The sequence below is a fragment of the Felis catus genome, chromosome X, assembly GCF_018350175.1.
Source record: "Felis catus isolate Fca126 chromosome X, F.catus_Fca126_mat1.0, whole genome shotgun sequence".
NCBI lineage: Eukaryota > Metazoa > Chordata > Mammalia > Carnivora > Felidae > Felis > Felis catus.
In genome coordinates, this window is record NC_058386.1 from 15,164,971 (window position 1) to 15,180,850 (window position 15,880).

Below are 15,880 nucleotides of genomic sequence, written 5' to 3' on the forward strand. Positions count from 1 at the left end.
TTCTCTACTGAATTGTAATACCTCCTTTGTCATATATATTGTTCCCATATATAGTTGACTATGTGTATGCAATTTCTATTATGTTCTGCTCATGTATCTGTCTTCTCCTGTGTCAATACCTGCTGTTAGGTTTCAGCAACTTCACAGGAAATATTAAAGTCTGCTCTAGCAAGTCCCTCTTAATTTTCTTGTTTTTCAAAAGTATCTTGGATATGCTCAGACATTAATTGCTCATGTAAATCTTTGAGTTCAAAAAGAAAACACCAGTGGTAGTCCTTTTAAAATTTCACGATACATGCGCACACAGGCATACATATACCAACACTGACCACCTAGGAACATGGCATGTGTGAAATTAGGCAATTCATTTGAAGTAGAAACTGGTAAGTGGTAACATAGCACATTAAAACAAGACAGAACAGGATGATTTCTGTATCTTTTGCCTAATAATTGTTTTGTTAACATAGGGTGAATGCTATTGAAAGTAGTGCCATCAGGATATTAAGAGAGAGAATAATTGCACGAAAAACTGACCTCATTCACGCTTTCCAACTTCAAGACCGCAGTAAATCAGGTAATAAAATTATGTAATGCTTACCGTTTCTTAACATACCAGCTTACGTACAAATCAGTTTTCATTTTTTTCGCTTCCTTAAGATTTCAGTTCTCTATTTTTGCTAGCAAGGAAAGATAGAGATAAAAATAAAACATAATCCGTTATGTGCTTGAAAAAAGCCATATCCCTCCTTTGCAGTACGTTTCTTTCAACTTAAAACAACAGCAACCCTTCTATTCTGGTAGTGGCTCAGACTAGACACTCTGGAAGGCCCTCCTGTTAAGAAACAGCGCGATTCTAGAGGATACAGAATTTTAATGCATCTACCGGCCTCACAGTAAGATAAATATCTAGCAAACATTTTTCTCTCATGAAACGTTTTTTGAAACCAGCTTGGAGCAGCAGACAAGCACAAAATGCCAGATTGTCCTGAGGGCAAATGCTAACTTTGGTGTTGTGCTCAATCCTGAGACTAGACCAAAGGATAATAGAAAGATGGATAAGCTGAATCTGAGACTTCCACATTAAGCCTGGACCCTGAAAGTGGCTAAAGTAGGCTATTTTTGTAGTGCCCCTCGACTCTTGGCAAGCAAATGCAAATCCACGTTCAAGGGATGCATCCCTAATTTTGGCCACTAACATATGCAGAGATTAAGATCAACCATGAGTTCATAACCAAAGATCATGAAACAAAGGAGACAAGCTACCGTGAGTAAGCGTCAACAGAAACAATGACAGATTTCATTCTCTAAAGATAGCAGATATTGGAATTATCAAATACAAATAAAAATAACTAAGAAATGTTTAAAGAAATAAAAGGTGGATCACTGACATGCATTTAAAGAATGATTTGAAGAAGAGCCAAATAGATGTAAAAATATACTTGTTTAAAAAAACCATATTGGATAGGCTAAACGGAAGATTAGACACTACTTAAGACAGAATTAGAAAGGTTAAGACTAATGGACAGTAAAATAAAGTTTAACATACATCTACTCAGGGTCCCAGGAGGAAACAATGTAAGAGAGGATGTATTTGACATGATAATGGCCTAGACTTTTCCAGAATTGATGAGCAACTCAAATTCACAGGTAGAGAGATACAGTGTTTCTCAAATAGGGTAAAAAAAATTAAATCCACACCTATATACCCTTGTGGAGAAACCACAGAGTACCAACAGCAAAGAAAAATATCCTAAAAGCAAGCAGAGAGAAATACACATTGCTACAAAGGGAAAACAATTTGACTGATATCAGACTTCTCAACAGTCACAATAGAAGCCAGCAGACAGTGGAATAATATATACAAAACATTGAAAATAAAATTTAGAAAAAGATATAACATGAAAACACTAACAAAACCGAGGTTGAAACAGCTCTATTAATATTAGACAAAGTAGACTTCAAGGAAATCTACATTACTAGAAATAACAAGGGACACTTTATAATGATAAAGTATTCTGTTTGCCAATTGAATCCATTATAAATGCATATGTACCTACTAATATAGCCTCAAAAATATGTAAAACAAAAATGGACAGAACAAGCAGAAGTAGAAAAATCTACCACCATAGTGGATGATTATAATACTCCTTTAACTGAAAGAATTAACTGACAAAAAGATTAGCAGAGTTTCCCTAAAAGACATACATAGAACCCTGCTCAACAATGCAGAATACACACTCTTGTCAAGCACACATGGAACATATCCTGACTATATCCTGGAACATAAAGCAAATATCAACAAATTTTGTATTGGAAACATACGGAATAAATTTTCTGTCATAGTGAATTGAGCTATAACTCAATGACAGAAGGTAGCCAGAAAATCCCCCTTGGGCTTGGAAATGAGAAATACACTTCTAAATAACCCTTGGGTCAAAGGAGAAATCACAGTGGAAATTAGAAATCTGCAACTCAATGATAAGGAAAATGCAACATATAAGATGCAAGTTAGAGAAGAATTGAAAATGCATATATTTTGAAAGATGAAACTATGATCAACAAAGTAAAAAAAAAAAAAAGGTTATTTGAAGAAACTGGAAAATTTGATAAAACCCTGGTAAGGAGATAGAGAAAGCATAAATAACCAATGCCAGAACTGAAAGGGGAAATTTTAGTATATACAGACTTTACAGATATTAAAAAGCTCATAAGGTGTATTATAAAAACTCTTATGCTAGTGAATTGATACTTTAGATTAAATGGACAAATTCCTAAAATATATATGTACACACAAACACACACACACACTTCCCAAAACTGACACAAAAAGAAATAAAAGCCTGAACAATTCTATAACTGTTGAAGAAACTGGATGTGAAATTTTTTTTTTAAATTTTTTTTTTCAACGTTTATTTATTTTGGGGACAGAGAGAGACAGAGCATGAACGGGGGAGGGGCAGAGAGAGAGGGAGACACAGAATCGGAAACAGGCTCCAGGCTCCGAGCCATCAGCCCAGAGCCCGACGCGGGGCTCGAACTCCCGGACCGCAAGATCGTGACCTGGCTGAAGTCGGACGCTTAACCGACTGCGCCACCCAGGCGCCCCTGGATGTGAAATTTTGAAACTTTCCACAAGGAAGGCCCTGGGTTCAGAGAGCTTCATTAGCCATTAAAATATACATTTAAGAATGAAACCAGTCTAGGGTCATCTGGGTGGCTCAGTTGGTTAAGCATCCGACTTTGGCTCAGGTCATGATCTCGTGGTCTGTGGGTTTGAACCCAATGTCAGGCTCTGTGCTGACAGTTCAGAGCCTGGAGCCTGTTTCAGATTCTGTGTCTCCCTCTCTCTGTCCCTCCCCCGCTCAAACTCTGTCTCTCTCAAAAACAAATAAACATTACAAAAAAATTTTTTTAAAGAATAAAACCAGTCTAGAGGCATCTGAGTGACTCAGTTAGTTAAGCATCTGACTCTTGATCTCAGGGTTGTAGAGTTCAAGCCCTGCATTGGGCTCTGTGCTGGGCATGAAGCCTACTTAAAAAAAAAAAAAAGAATAAAATCAGTCTTACACAAACTTTTCCAGAGAATAAAAACATAAGGAACACTTCCAAGATTATTTTAGGAGGTCAGCATAACCTTGATACCAAAACCTAGTAAAAACATTATGGAAAAGGAAAATTAAAGGCTAATCTCAGACATAAATTTAGATGAAAAAAGTCCTAAATGAAATATTGGAAAAAAGGTTAATGTAAAACGAACAAGTTGGTTTATTCTTGAAACACTAGGAATTCTGGGTTGATTTGATAAATGAAAAATCAATCAGTGTAATTCACCAATTTAACCAAATTAAAGAAGTCTTAATTCTCTCAAAATAAGAAAAATTTATTGGATGTATTTTACCTTGGTTTCATGGTTTTAGAAAACTAAAAATGAAGCAAATTTCCTTAATCTTATAAAGGATATCTATCATAGCCTATAGAAAACAGCATAATTGATGGGGTAATGTTGAAACCTTTTCTTCTAAGATTGGGAATAAGAGAAAGGTACTGAATAATTCCCCATCCCCAATGTGTCTGCATCCTAATCCCCTAATACCTTAGATCCCAAAAGGAATTTTGCAGATGTGATTAAAATACTGATCTTGAGGGGCATGTGGCTGGCTCGGTCAGTGGAACACACAACTGTTGATCTCAGAGTTGTGGGTTTGAGCCCCATGTTGGGTGTAGAAATTCTTACAAATAAAATCTTTAAAAAAATAATGATCTTGACCTAGGGAGACTATCATGCATTATCTAAGTGGAATTGATATAATCACAATGGTCCTTATAAGAGGGATGTAGGAGTCAGAGTCCGAGGAGAAGGTGATGTGATAATGGAAGAAGATATTGAAATGATACTCCTTGAAAACTCAGGAAGGTGCCACAAGCCAAGGAATATAGGCAGCCTTTAGAAGCTGAAAAGGGGTAAGAAACAGATCCTCCCATCAGAGTTTCTCAAAGGAACCAGCCCCACTGACACTTTCGCTTGTACCAGCAAAAGTGATTTTGGACTCCTAGCCCCCAGAACTATAAGAGAATAAATTTGTGTTCTTTAAAGCCACTAAGTCTGTGGTAATGTGTTACAGCAGCAATAGGAGACTAATAGAGATGTCTGTTCTCAAAATTGTTCAACATTGTGCTAGGGATGCTAGCTACTACAATAAGGCAAGTTAAATAAGATGATAAGAATTACAAAGGAAGAAATACAATGTTACTACGTATAGACGACATGACTGAGTATATCAAAAACCCAAATACACAGAAAAACTATTATAATTAATAATTGAATTGAACAAGTTGTAGAACACAAGGTCAACGCAGAGAAATTTATTGTGTTTTCATATATCAGGTTTTCAGTCAGAGTCTATTCAGGAGATAGAAACCACGGCAATAATTTGAACTGGGAAATTTAATGGAAAGAATTATTAACTAGTAAAAGGCTATTTAACTACTAAAATGGCTGAAAGAGAATGCTAAAGCATACAGGAATAGAAATTGTAGGGTGCAGCTACTATCTCTAAGGCTAAGAAAGTGAACCCAAGGAAGGAACAGACTTGGAAGAGTCCCCTGCTCTCAAGCAAGGCTAATATTCAGACCTAATTGGAGAGGGAATGACTGTGGCCCGCTAGATGCGGTGGAAGTTCACTGAAGTGTCTCATGTCAGAGCTGGTTGGTAGCTGTTGAGCCCGGACTGAAGTGGATGGGGCCACCCACGGGAGTGCCAACAAAACCCTTTTTGGGCTGTGTACCGCTGTGCCTCCCACACACTCCTGGCAAGGAAGCCATTCACTGTGGTGTCAGTGAAATTGACTGGAGAGTGGGTGCCAATGCATTTCCCACACTCTGGTAACCATGCTCTACTGGAAAAGCAAGAAGGAAAGCATGCCAGAAGTGGTTCTTCTGCTGTGTCTTAGAGTATCCTTCCTGTACTCTCTACTGACATTATACCAGGCGCCCAAAGAGAATTATTTACAGGGTTCAGATCCAGTGTCATAAAACAGGGCAAAGAAGGGTAGCTTTGAGCTGAGTAGGAGTAAACTGATGGCTGGTAGAGCTAACAATGAACTTTTAGGTAATGAAAATCTTCAAAGATCCCATTCAGGGTAGATAATCAAGGACGAGAAAGGAACCGAACGATTGATGTATGAGATTTCTAAATGATTAAGAGAAATTAAAAAGGACGAAAATAAATGGGTAGGTATTGCTGTGTGCAAGGGCCGAAGTTGTCAGGATATGAATTCTCTTCAAATTGAGCTATAGGTTCAATGCACTGAAAGGGCATCTACAGAAATGTTCTTTTTTTTTTTTAATTTTTTTTTAACGTTTTATTTATTTTTGAGACAGGGAGAGAGCATGAACGGGGGGGGGGGGGTCAGAGAGAGGGAGACACAGAATCGGAAACAGGCTCCAGGCTCTGTGCTAACAGCACAGAGCCCGACGCGGGGCTTGAACCCACGGACTGTGAGATCGTGACCTGAGCCGAAGTCGGCCGCTTAACCGACTGAGCCACCCAGGCGCCCCTACAGAAATGTTCTTAGCAGCACTGTTTGTAATAGCCCCAAACTGGAGATAACCTAACATCCACCAACAGTAGAACGGATGTATAAATTGTGTATATTCACACCATGGAATACTATACACTGATGAAAATGAAGACCTACAACTAAATGGAACAACATGGCTGAATCTCATGAACTTAGCGTTGAGCAAAAGAAGCCAGACGTCCCCCCAAATATATACTTCACGATTCCATTTACATATAGGTCAAAAAAGGCAAAAAGCAAATGATAGTATTAGAGATCAAGATAGTGGCTCTCTTTAGGAAAGTGGTAAGTGGTAGTAATTGTGAGGGACCCCAAAGGGGCCTTTTGAATATTGGCAATCTTTTTTTTTAACTTTGGGGATTTATTTAAATTCCAGTTAGTTAAAAGTGTAGTATTAGCTTCAGGTGTATAATATGGTGATGCAACCGTTCCATACATCATCTGGTGCTCCTCACTGACAAGTGCACTCCTTGATCCCCATCACCTGTCTCACCCGTCCACCTGCCCCCCTCCCCTCTGGTAACTATCAGTTCGTTCTCTACAGTTAAGAGTCTGTTTCTTGGTTTGCTTCTCTCTTTTCTTCCCCTTTTGTTTTTTTTTTGTTTTTTAAATTCCAAATACGAGTGAAATCATGTGGATTTGGCAATGTTTTATTTCTCGTCCTTGGTGGTGGTTACATAGGAATTCTCTTTGTGATAATTCACCGAGCCCTGTATTTGTTTTGTGAGTTTTTCTGTATGTGTTGAACTTTAATTTAGAAAAAAGAATTATGACCAACAGACACATGAAAAGATGTTCATCATCACTTATCATGAGGGAAATGCAAATCAAAACCACAGTGAGATATCACCTCACACCTGTCAGTATGGCTAAAATCGACAACACAAGTAACAACAGGTATTGGTGAGGATGTGGAGAAAGGGGAACCCTCTTGCACTGTTGGTGGGAATGCCAATTGGTGCAGCCGATGTGGAAGACAGTATGGAGGTTCTTCAAAAAGTCAAAAATAGAAATACCTTAAGTTCCAGCAATCACACTGCTGGGTATTTACTCAAAGAATACAAGAACACTAATTCAAAGGGATACACGCACCCCTCTGTCTATGGGAGTATTATTTATAATAGCCAAGCTATGGAAGCAATGCAAATGTCCATCAGTTAATGAATGGATACATAAGACGTGGTGTGTATATATAGACAATGGAATATTATTCAGCCAGAAAAAAGAAGGAAATCATGCCATTTGCAATGACATGGATGGAGCTAGAGTATTAGGCTAAACGAAATAAGTTGGTCAGAGAAAGAGAAATGCCATATGATTTCACTCATATGTGAAATTTAAGAAACAAAACAGGCGAAGGGAAAAAATAAGAGACAAATTGAGAACAGACTCTTAATCACAAAGAACAAGCTGATGGTGACCAGAGGGGAGGTGGCTGGGGGATGGGTGAAGTAGGTGATGGGGAATAAGGCGTGCACTTGGGGTGAGCACAGGGGGATGTACAGAAGTGTTGAGTCACTATAGGTACACCTGAAACTGATATTACACTGCACGGCAACTGGAATTAAAATAACTTTTACAAAAGCTTCAAAGAGGGAACAGTGTGGAGGTTTTTTGTGTGTCTCGCGTCCATGAAATACAGCCAGACCAACATTAAAGCATCCTGCACACCTAGAAAACTGATCTGAGGATAACACAACAACTGCACAACCTGAACCAAGGAACTCAGCAGAAAGAGAAAAAACTCATTTTTATTTTCAATTTTTTATTTTCAATTTTTGTTAAAAATATTTTTCTTTAATTTTTCTCTACTATCAAAACACACCTAGGATCTAGCAGCATTTCTTCAATTTTTGTGTGTGTTTTTAATTTTTTAATTTTAATTTTTTTAATTTTAATTTTAATTTTGTCTACCTCATTAATTCCTTTTCTCCCTTCAAAATGATGAAATAAAGGAATTCACCCCCCCCCCCCAAAGGGTAAAAAGGAATTATGTCTTTGGCAGGTAAGTATGTGGGGAATGGTTTTATGGGAGTGTAAATGGATATTTTTTTTCTCGAAAACAGTTTGGTAGTGTATGTCAAAAGGCTTAAAAATGTGCATCCTCTTTGATCCAGTAAATTCCACTTATAGGAGTGATCCTAAGGAGATAATGAAATAGTTGAATAGCCATTAAAATAATGATGTAGATCTACGTTTCTTAACATAGATGGATGTCCATGATTTATTGTAAGTAAAAACTCAGATTAGAATAAATATGCTATGGGGCACCTGGGTGGCTCAGTCGGTTAAGCGTCCGACTTCGGCTCAGGTCATGATCTCACGGTCCGTGAGTTTGAGCCCTGCGTCGGGCTCTGGGCTGACAGCTCAGAGCCTGGAGCCTGCTTCACATTCTGTGTCTCCCTCTCTCTCTCTGACCCTCCCTCATTCATGCTCTGTCTCTCTCTGTCTCAAAAATAAATAAACATTAAAAAAAAAAAAGAATAAATATGCTATGTGTGTTGCCACAGACACATGTATATAAAACATTTGCTAGACTACAAGGCATATTTGGCTCTAAGAAAGGTAAAATGTAGATATATTTGTATATATCCCTGTTTGTGTGCACTACAAGTAATAACATTTTTTCTATTCGTTCAAAATCATTTCGAACGAGTGTATCTTTAATAATCAGAAAAAATAAAGATATTTATATTTTTGAAAGATTACATATAATATCAGGGGATGAAGGGATAGGACCTTGGAAAATGAGAAGTGAATTACATGCCAAAATATGAAAAATGAAAGTAATCTTTTATCCTTTATATCTTTTCGTGTTTTAAAATCTTCTATTGTAAATACACCTTCCTTTGCTAATCAGAAAAAGGAACAAAAGATCGAACACCCAACGTCTGATTGCTTACACATAACATTACGGGCAAGATCTGTGGAACACCCAAGACTTTCTTTAGTTTATTTGTCCCTTAGAGCTGTGGGGCCTGGTGGGACAAATCACAAAGGGGAGAAGGAGGCACCCAGGCCTCAAAACCCCAGGCTGCTCACTGACTCTGCCACGTAGGTTGCGTTCTTTATCAAATCATCAACCAATTATATGGGCTTTGTTGTTGTTGTTGTTGTTAGGAAAACTTTCGATGAGCCAGTGGGCTTTTTCCATGGAGAACACTTTGGGGCTGAACTTACCATGGAGATCCCTGAGTTCACGTCTGGTCACCACAGACACCAATGGAGATATTAACTACATGTCCAGCTTCCAGGATATCCACATTCAGAAACCGGTGAAAGAGGCAAGTGAAACATAGCCCCAGCTGAAACCTGGCTGGAGCGAAACACCCTTCAGATGACCTGTGAGAGGGACTCAGTCTTGAAAAGTTGGGTGTGGAATCATCTAATGGATGGGCATGGCAGGCTTGGGGAAGGGCTACGGGGGCTCCCCCAAGTACCTAGTGATCTGTTCGGGAAATTTGTGCTTTCTAAGGATAGGCAAAATGGAAAAAGAAGGAAAAGCTTCTGCGAGAAAATCCATGTCAAATCAGAAGGGCAGATACGACACCCACTCTTTCATACAACTCACCCCTTCAGCTCCTCAACAGAGTCCCTATTACACTGCGAGAGTATGGGCCTGCTGACATGACATCTTATGCCTTAAGTGTTTGTAAAATTAAAAATCTCTTATTAAAATGGGAATACCCCGGGGAGAGTTGTAAGGCCCGCCCCCGCCCCGTACTCATTAACAACTCTTTGCCAGTTAGTTACCACACTGGGCTGAACGTGAGCCGATGGGAAGGAAGACTGGGGCGATCGTTTGCAGGGGAGATGAGAAGGTCAGAGCAGAGAGAAGAGAAGTAAGGCAGGTGGGAAACTAAGATACCCCCACAAGAGAGGCTTCGGCTTCACGCAAGAGGCAGTTTACCACGGTGACCAGACTCACGGGCCTTGGCTTCGGGCAGCTGAGATCAGGTCCCATTCCCTAGCTACGTGAACCTTGCAAAACTTACCTTACCTCTCTGTTTTCTAATCTGTAAAATGGACATAATAATAGTTCTTTTCTTTGGGGCCGTTGTTGAGGACTGAATGAAATAGCCCACAGAAAAGTCTCAGGGTGGAGCCCGCGCGCACGTGTTCTCAGTACGTGTTGGCTGTTGTTCACTGCTTCTTGATCAGCCAGGGCCCTGCAGACTGCACACGCTTCCGCACGCAACAGCATGGTCTTTTCTCTGATTAAAGAAGGTTGGGACTCCAAGGAAGGCCTGCCTTCTCGAATTTCTATCTGAATCACATGCTTTGAATTGGTGGGAACGTTTTGTATTTGTAACATGTACTAAAATTGACCGTTATTAATTCTATGTGTTTTAACACTTAGAACGTCTTTATTTTAGGCTCAATCTACTCTAATTGAAACTCTGTACAGATACCGATCTGACCTGCAAATCATCTTTAATGTCATTGATTCTGATCACTCAGGTAAATGAACTTTGATTAGTTCAGTAGCAGTAGAAAGCAAGGGCTAATCTGTTTCTCAGAAACCAGAACTCTATTTTCATCTATTGCATTCTTCATCCAAAGTTGATTTAACTCAGGGCTGGGGGGGGGGGGGAGGCGATGATAAACTCATGATTAGGATTATTACTATTTTAGTTTGTCCACCAACTGTATTCAAGACCATATGGCCCCTATATAGGCCTCTGTATCTGTTAGATAAGAATAGCTCCTTTTATAAATCATCAGCACAGATGAAAAGATAATTCACTGTCCATTTAAACATAGTAGTTACTCCTGGCAATAAAAATCATTCCTGGAGTTCTGATCCTATGTTTGGGACTCAGGGGTATGAAAATTCATTTCTGCTTGGCTTTGATGCATGATTACTTATTTTCAAGCTTTATTATTATTACTTTTTAATGTTTTTATTTATTTTTGAGAGAGAGAGAGAGAGAGAGAATGTGAGCGGGGAGGGGCAGAGAGAGGGAGACACGGAATCCAAAGCAGGCTTCAGGCTCTGAGCTGTCAGCACAGAGCCGGATGCAGGGCTCAAACTCATGAAGAGCGAGATCATGACCTGAGCCAAAGTCGGGTGCTTAACTGAGCCACCCAGGCACCCCATACTTATTTTCAAACTTTAAAACAATCACCAGATAATCCTCAACCGCAGAGATCACAGAATACCAAAAGGTCAATAATCAAAATATGAAAGCAAATGATTGCCTAGAAAACATGGCAGAGCCATTGTTTGCAGTCCTCTTGTTGAGTGCCAGGGTAACTTCTCCCTCTGCCCTGATGTCCTTTTCCCTTAGATTTTAGATCTTGTAATTTCTATACCACATAGGGTCCCAGGGTCCATAATCTACCCCCATCCCTTGAGTGTATACTCATTCCAGGTTTGGAATAATGTCAGGACCACTTGGTAGTTGAAAGTGACACATTGTTTCTTATATTTACAATCTGACTTTTCCGTCTCCTTCAGTGTCTGATGGTCGGGCATGGCAGTGAGCTTGGCAGTGAGCTTCTTCTCATTGGGACCATTCAATCAGTATAGCTTCCCCACTCCACCATTAAGTGGGTCTTAAAACGAACACTCACACCTTCTTCTATATTCTTCTAGGCCTGATTTCCGTGGAAGAATTTCGTTCCATGTGGAAACTCTTCAATAGTCACTACAACATTCATATTGATGATTTTCAAATTGATGAGCTCGCTGAAAGAATGGACTTAAACAAAGATGGAAGCATTGACTTTAATGAGTTCCTAAAGGCTTTCCATGTAGTGCATAAATTGGATAAGTTGAACAAATCAGGTAGCGGCCTTGCTTAGCAAGAGCTAGGGCTTTCTCTGCTTGTAAACCCTGGGGCCCAAACCACCGACACCATCTTTTCCCGAACGCTTGTAATTCATAATCAGTTGTAGAGAAAAGTAGACCCCCATTCGTGCCATGAGCAGATGTATAGTGTGGGTATTTGAGTCTCCAGTAAGCTGTAATTGGTAAGACTAGGTTAAATGTCAGCTGATAGGATTTGGCTCCAGTGTTAGGACTCATGCATTGCCAGGTAGAAACTGGGTTTGAGCCTAGTGTTGGCCTCCTTGACCAAGATACCAGAGGAGTTTGGAAACATGTTGAAAGGAACCCACAGAACCGCAGAGAAAAGTGCAACATCTGTGAATGACTGAGGGATGGGAGGAGGAATACCAAACTAGTAACGGAATAAAATATTTCCATCTTTAAACTGAATCTTCTTTTTTTTATTTAAAAAATTTTTTTAAATTTATTTATTTTTGAGAGAGAGAGACAGAGTGTGAGTGAGGTCAGGGCAGAGAGAGAGAGGGAGACACAGAATCTAAAGCAGGCTCCAGGTTCTGAGCTGTCAGCACAGAGCCTGATGCGGGGCTTGAACTCATGAACCCTGAGATCATGACCTGAGCTAAGTCGGATGCTTACCTGACTGAGCCACCCAGGCACCCCTTTGAGCTGAGTCTTCTCTGGAGACCATAAACTGGTGATTCTCAATCGTGGGGGAACCACCCTTGAGGGATGGGGGTCATATCAGATTCTTCGTGGAAGCTGTGGGAGCGGATTGTTTGAAAAAGCTTTTTTTTTTTTTCTTGTCTGTTGGAGATACAAAGTGAATACAATTCACGTTGAGCCCTACAATTAATATGGTTGGACAAGGTCATTGGTGAGATGGGGCCTTGGTTCTGCGTACATTTTGCAATTTATTCTGGTATTCTGATTGCATATCAAACATAATAGGTTTCCCTTTAAAGGCGAGTACGTGTTTCATTGTTTTCTAATTTTGAGAACTTCAAGATCTGTCAACATGCCAAGTTAGATCTCCCGCAACCTTGCTTGATAGACGCACCAGAAATAATGGATAAAATACAACAAATATATATATATATATATATATATATATATTTTTTTTTTTTAATGCATAGCTGAGCTGACAAGAAAGTAAAAGAAACCCCTACTGGGCAAGGGAACAAAAGGCATAATTAAAACCAGAGCTATACTAACGTCGGACAGGGTAGACTTTGAGGCAAAAAATATCATCAGGGGTAAAAAAAGGTCATTACTGAATGCTGAGAGGAATGCTTCGCCAGGAAGACAGAAGAATTATAAACATATATGCATCCAATAACAGAACTCTAACATTTATAATGCGAAAATTGACATAACCAGTAGGAGAAATTGATAGAGATTTTTAATATGCCTGTGCCAGGAATTGACCATCTAAATAAAAAAGTAGCGTGTAGAGTTTTGGGCAACCTAATTCACCTAACTGTGGGCATGTGTACTCTGGAATCAGTTTTAGAGAATACACATTGTTTTCAAGCACACATGGGACATGTATAAAAATTGATCACGTATTAGACCACAAAACATCTCTCAAATACCAAGCAACCAAAACCCAAGATACTACATTCTCCGATGATAATGCAATTAAATTAGGAGACGACATAAGAAGGTAACCAGACTAATGAGTGCCAAGTGATATAACTGGAGCTCGACCAGAAATTGCTACAAATGCTTCACAGGACTACGGCAAATAACTCTTTTCAAAAATAGGTGAATGGGCCGTTTTCTAGGGAAAACTATAATTTACTAAAGCTAACCGGAGAACAAAAAGAGGGTCTGAGGAGACATAACCGTTAAAGAGTGGGCTGGGGTTGCCACGTGTCCTTTTGGCCGGCTGAACTACATTTCTCAGAATTCCCCTGTCTCACGTGTTTCTGCTTAAGATGGGCGGCCAGGGAGATTCTTGAGTGGTCGGGAAGGCAAAGGAAAGTGGCGGTCGTGGCGTGGCTCCCACACGCTGTTGCTGACCCGTGAGTCACTTTGTTGGTGTGGAGGGGCTGCTAGGCCGGCACCTGCTCTGAGTTGCCCTGGATCCTCTGTCAGCTTCTTTGATTCCTGGCCCAGGCGTGTCTTAGCTCCGGGCCGAAGGGCCCTGGCTTCTGCAGAATGACCTCGTCACCAATCACCAATCACCAATCACCAATCACCAACAGCGGAGACTAAGAGTGGGCTCGGTCTTCAGTCCGCTCTTGTGGAGTGCCAGCCTGTGCTCGTGTGTTCCAGCCTGCTTCCCCTTCTGCCTGCCCGCCCCGCGGACTCGGAGCTCCGACACCAGGTACGGCGGCTTCCTGAGCCCGCTTAACCAGCTCCCGCATTTGCATAAGCCCCTTCTAGTGGTTTCGTATGTATACACATACACACATGGATCGTCCCGGCTCGGCCTCGGGTTGAACCCCGACTGATACAAAATTTCGCGCCGAGAGTGGTTCCAAAAGAACAGAATCTTAGCGAGTGCTCCGAATGTGTACAACCTGATGTATCTGGAGCCCCTGCCCCGTTGTCTCCTATGAAAATCCACGGATGATCCCAGGATAGCGGTTTTAAGGCAGTCCGGCATGAGTCTTTCTTTTTGTTGCTTCCTGAATAGCATTTGGTTATCTCGGCGTTCTTTCTGGAACTCTCATTTTCTCTCCTGGGCTTCCAGTCGCGAATTAATTATTTGCCTTTGTTGGAATTTTCACCGAAAGAATATACTTTGATTTTCCTCAAGATTGGTAACTAATGTCTATTTAGTGCCACGATTTTGTAGTTTTGTGCTTTGTGTTGGTGATTTCACCGTTGAAAGCGGCCCTCAAACATAGTGCTGAAGTTCTTGCTCGTGTTGTTCCTAAAGTGCAAGGAGGCCTTGGCGGGGCGGGGTGGGGGGGAGAGACAGGTGTTTCAGAGAAAACAGGTGCGTTAGATAAGCTTCCTTCGTCCGTGTTGATGAATCATCTATGTGTGTGAAATGGGGCGTCTGTGAACAGAAACACACGTACAATGAGGTTATGTTACTGATCATTTGACGAAAATCTTGTGACCGAAGTCTCGCAGGGACCGAGCCCTGTATTTCCCCAGGAGCGCTGCCTCAGTGTTCACGAAACCAGTGGTTGCCGCGATTGTATAGAACACAAATACTACAAATAACCAGAATGGACTGTATTCTCACAAAAAAAAAAAAAAGTGGTTTTCCAGACCGTTAAGCTCTTGCATCCGCAGGAAATGATTTTGGGGTGTGATGTGGAGGCACCGTTTATTGAATAGTTCGTTCTTTTTTTAAAAAATAATTTTTAAGATTTATTTAGAGGGAGAGTGTGTGTGTGAGCGGGGTGGGGGAAGGCAGAGAGAGAGAGAGAGAGAGAGAGAGAGAGAGAGAAGGAATCCTAAGCAGGGTCCGGGCTGTCAGGACAGAGCCCTACACGGGGCTCCACCTGGTCAACCTAACCGAGATCATGACCTGAGCCAAAATCAAGAGTTGGCACTTAACCAACTGAGTCACTCGGGCGCCCCTTGAATAGTTCATTGTTTGCCACTCGTTTGAAATGCACCTGTGTCATATAGCAAGCTCCGTTTCTAAGCTGAGGATCCGTTGGTCTCTGGTCTGTCTGCTCACAAATACCTCACGTATTTTAACGCTCCAGCTTAGAGTAGTCTTTGTAGCTGCCATTAGGAGCCCCGACCCCTCCCCGATCTTTATTCTTCGTCAAAATGTCTCGGGTCCTTTAGTCCTCTGTACACATTATAGGACTTCTGTGAAGGAGCCACCCAGGCGCCCCTCTTACAATCTTTTTTAAAAGATTTATTCCAAGATACATTAAGGGGTCTCACCTATTTCTTTCAATTTCTGCTGGCTCTTTTTTTTTTTTTCATAGGGTTTAGTTCTATGCGGATTTGTTTTCTTCCTTTCTAGTCCTCATTCTATGTGCATTTCTTTTATAATCCCTTTCTGGCTATCTCCCTGTATTTCGAGTTT

The 15,880-nt window shown here is 40.6% G+C and overlaps 1 protein-coding gene across 7 annotated transcripts in view; it reads left to right on the top strand.

Annotated features, from left to right (window-relative positions):
* The window catches only part of PPEF1 (protein phosphatase with EF-hand domain 1), a 109,500-nt gene extending 97,202 nt beyond the window's left edge, over window positions 1-12,298 (top strand). For all 7 annotated transcript variants that reach the window (XM_006943604.5, XM_045050925.1, XM_019823623.3 and 4 more), the window contains 4 exons: window positions 468-574; window positions 9,201-9,364; window positions 10,457-10,541; window positions 11,680-12,298. In XM_006943604.5, the coding sequence (XP_006943666.2) occupies window positions 468-574; window positions 9,201-9,364; window positions 10,457-10,541; window positions 11,680-11,888 (565 nt within the window). In that variant the 3' untranslated portion in view covers window positions 11,889-12,298. The remainder of the gene's footprint in view (window positions 1-467; window positions 575-9,200; window positions 9,365-10,456; window positions 10,542-11,679) is intronic.
* Window positions 12,299-15,880: the final 3,582 nt, after the last annotated feature.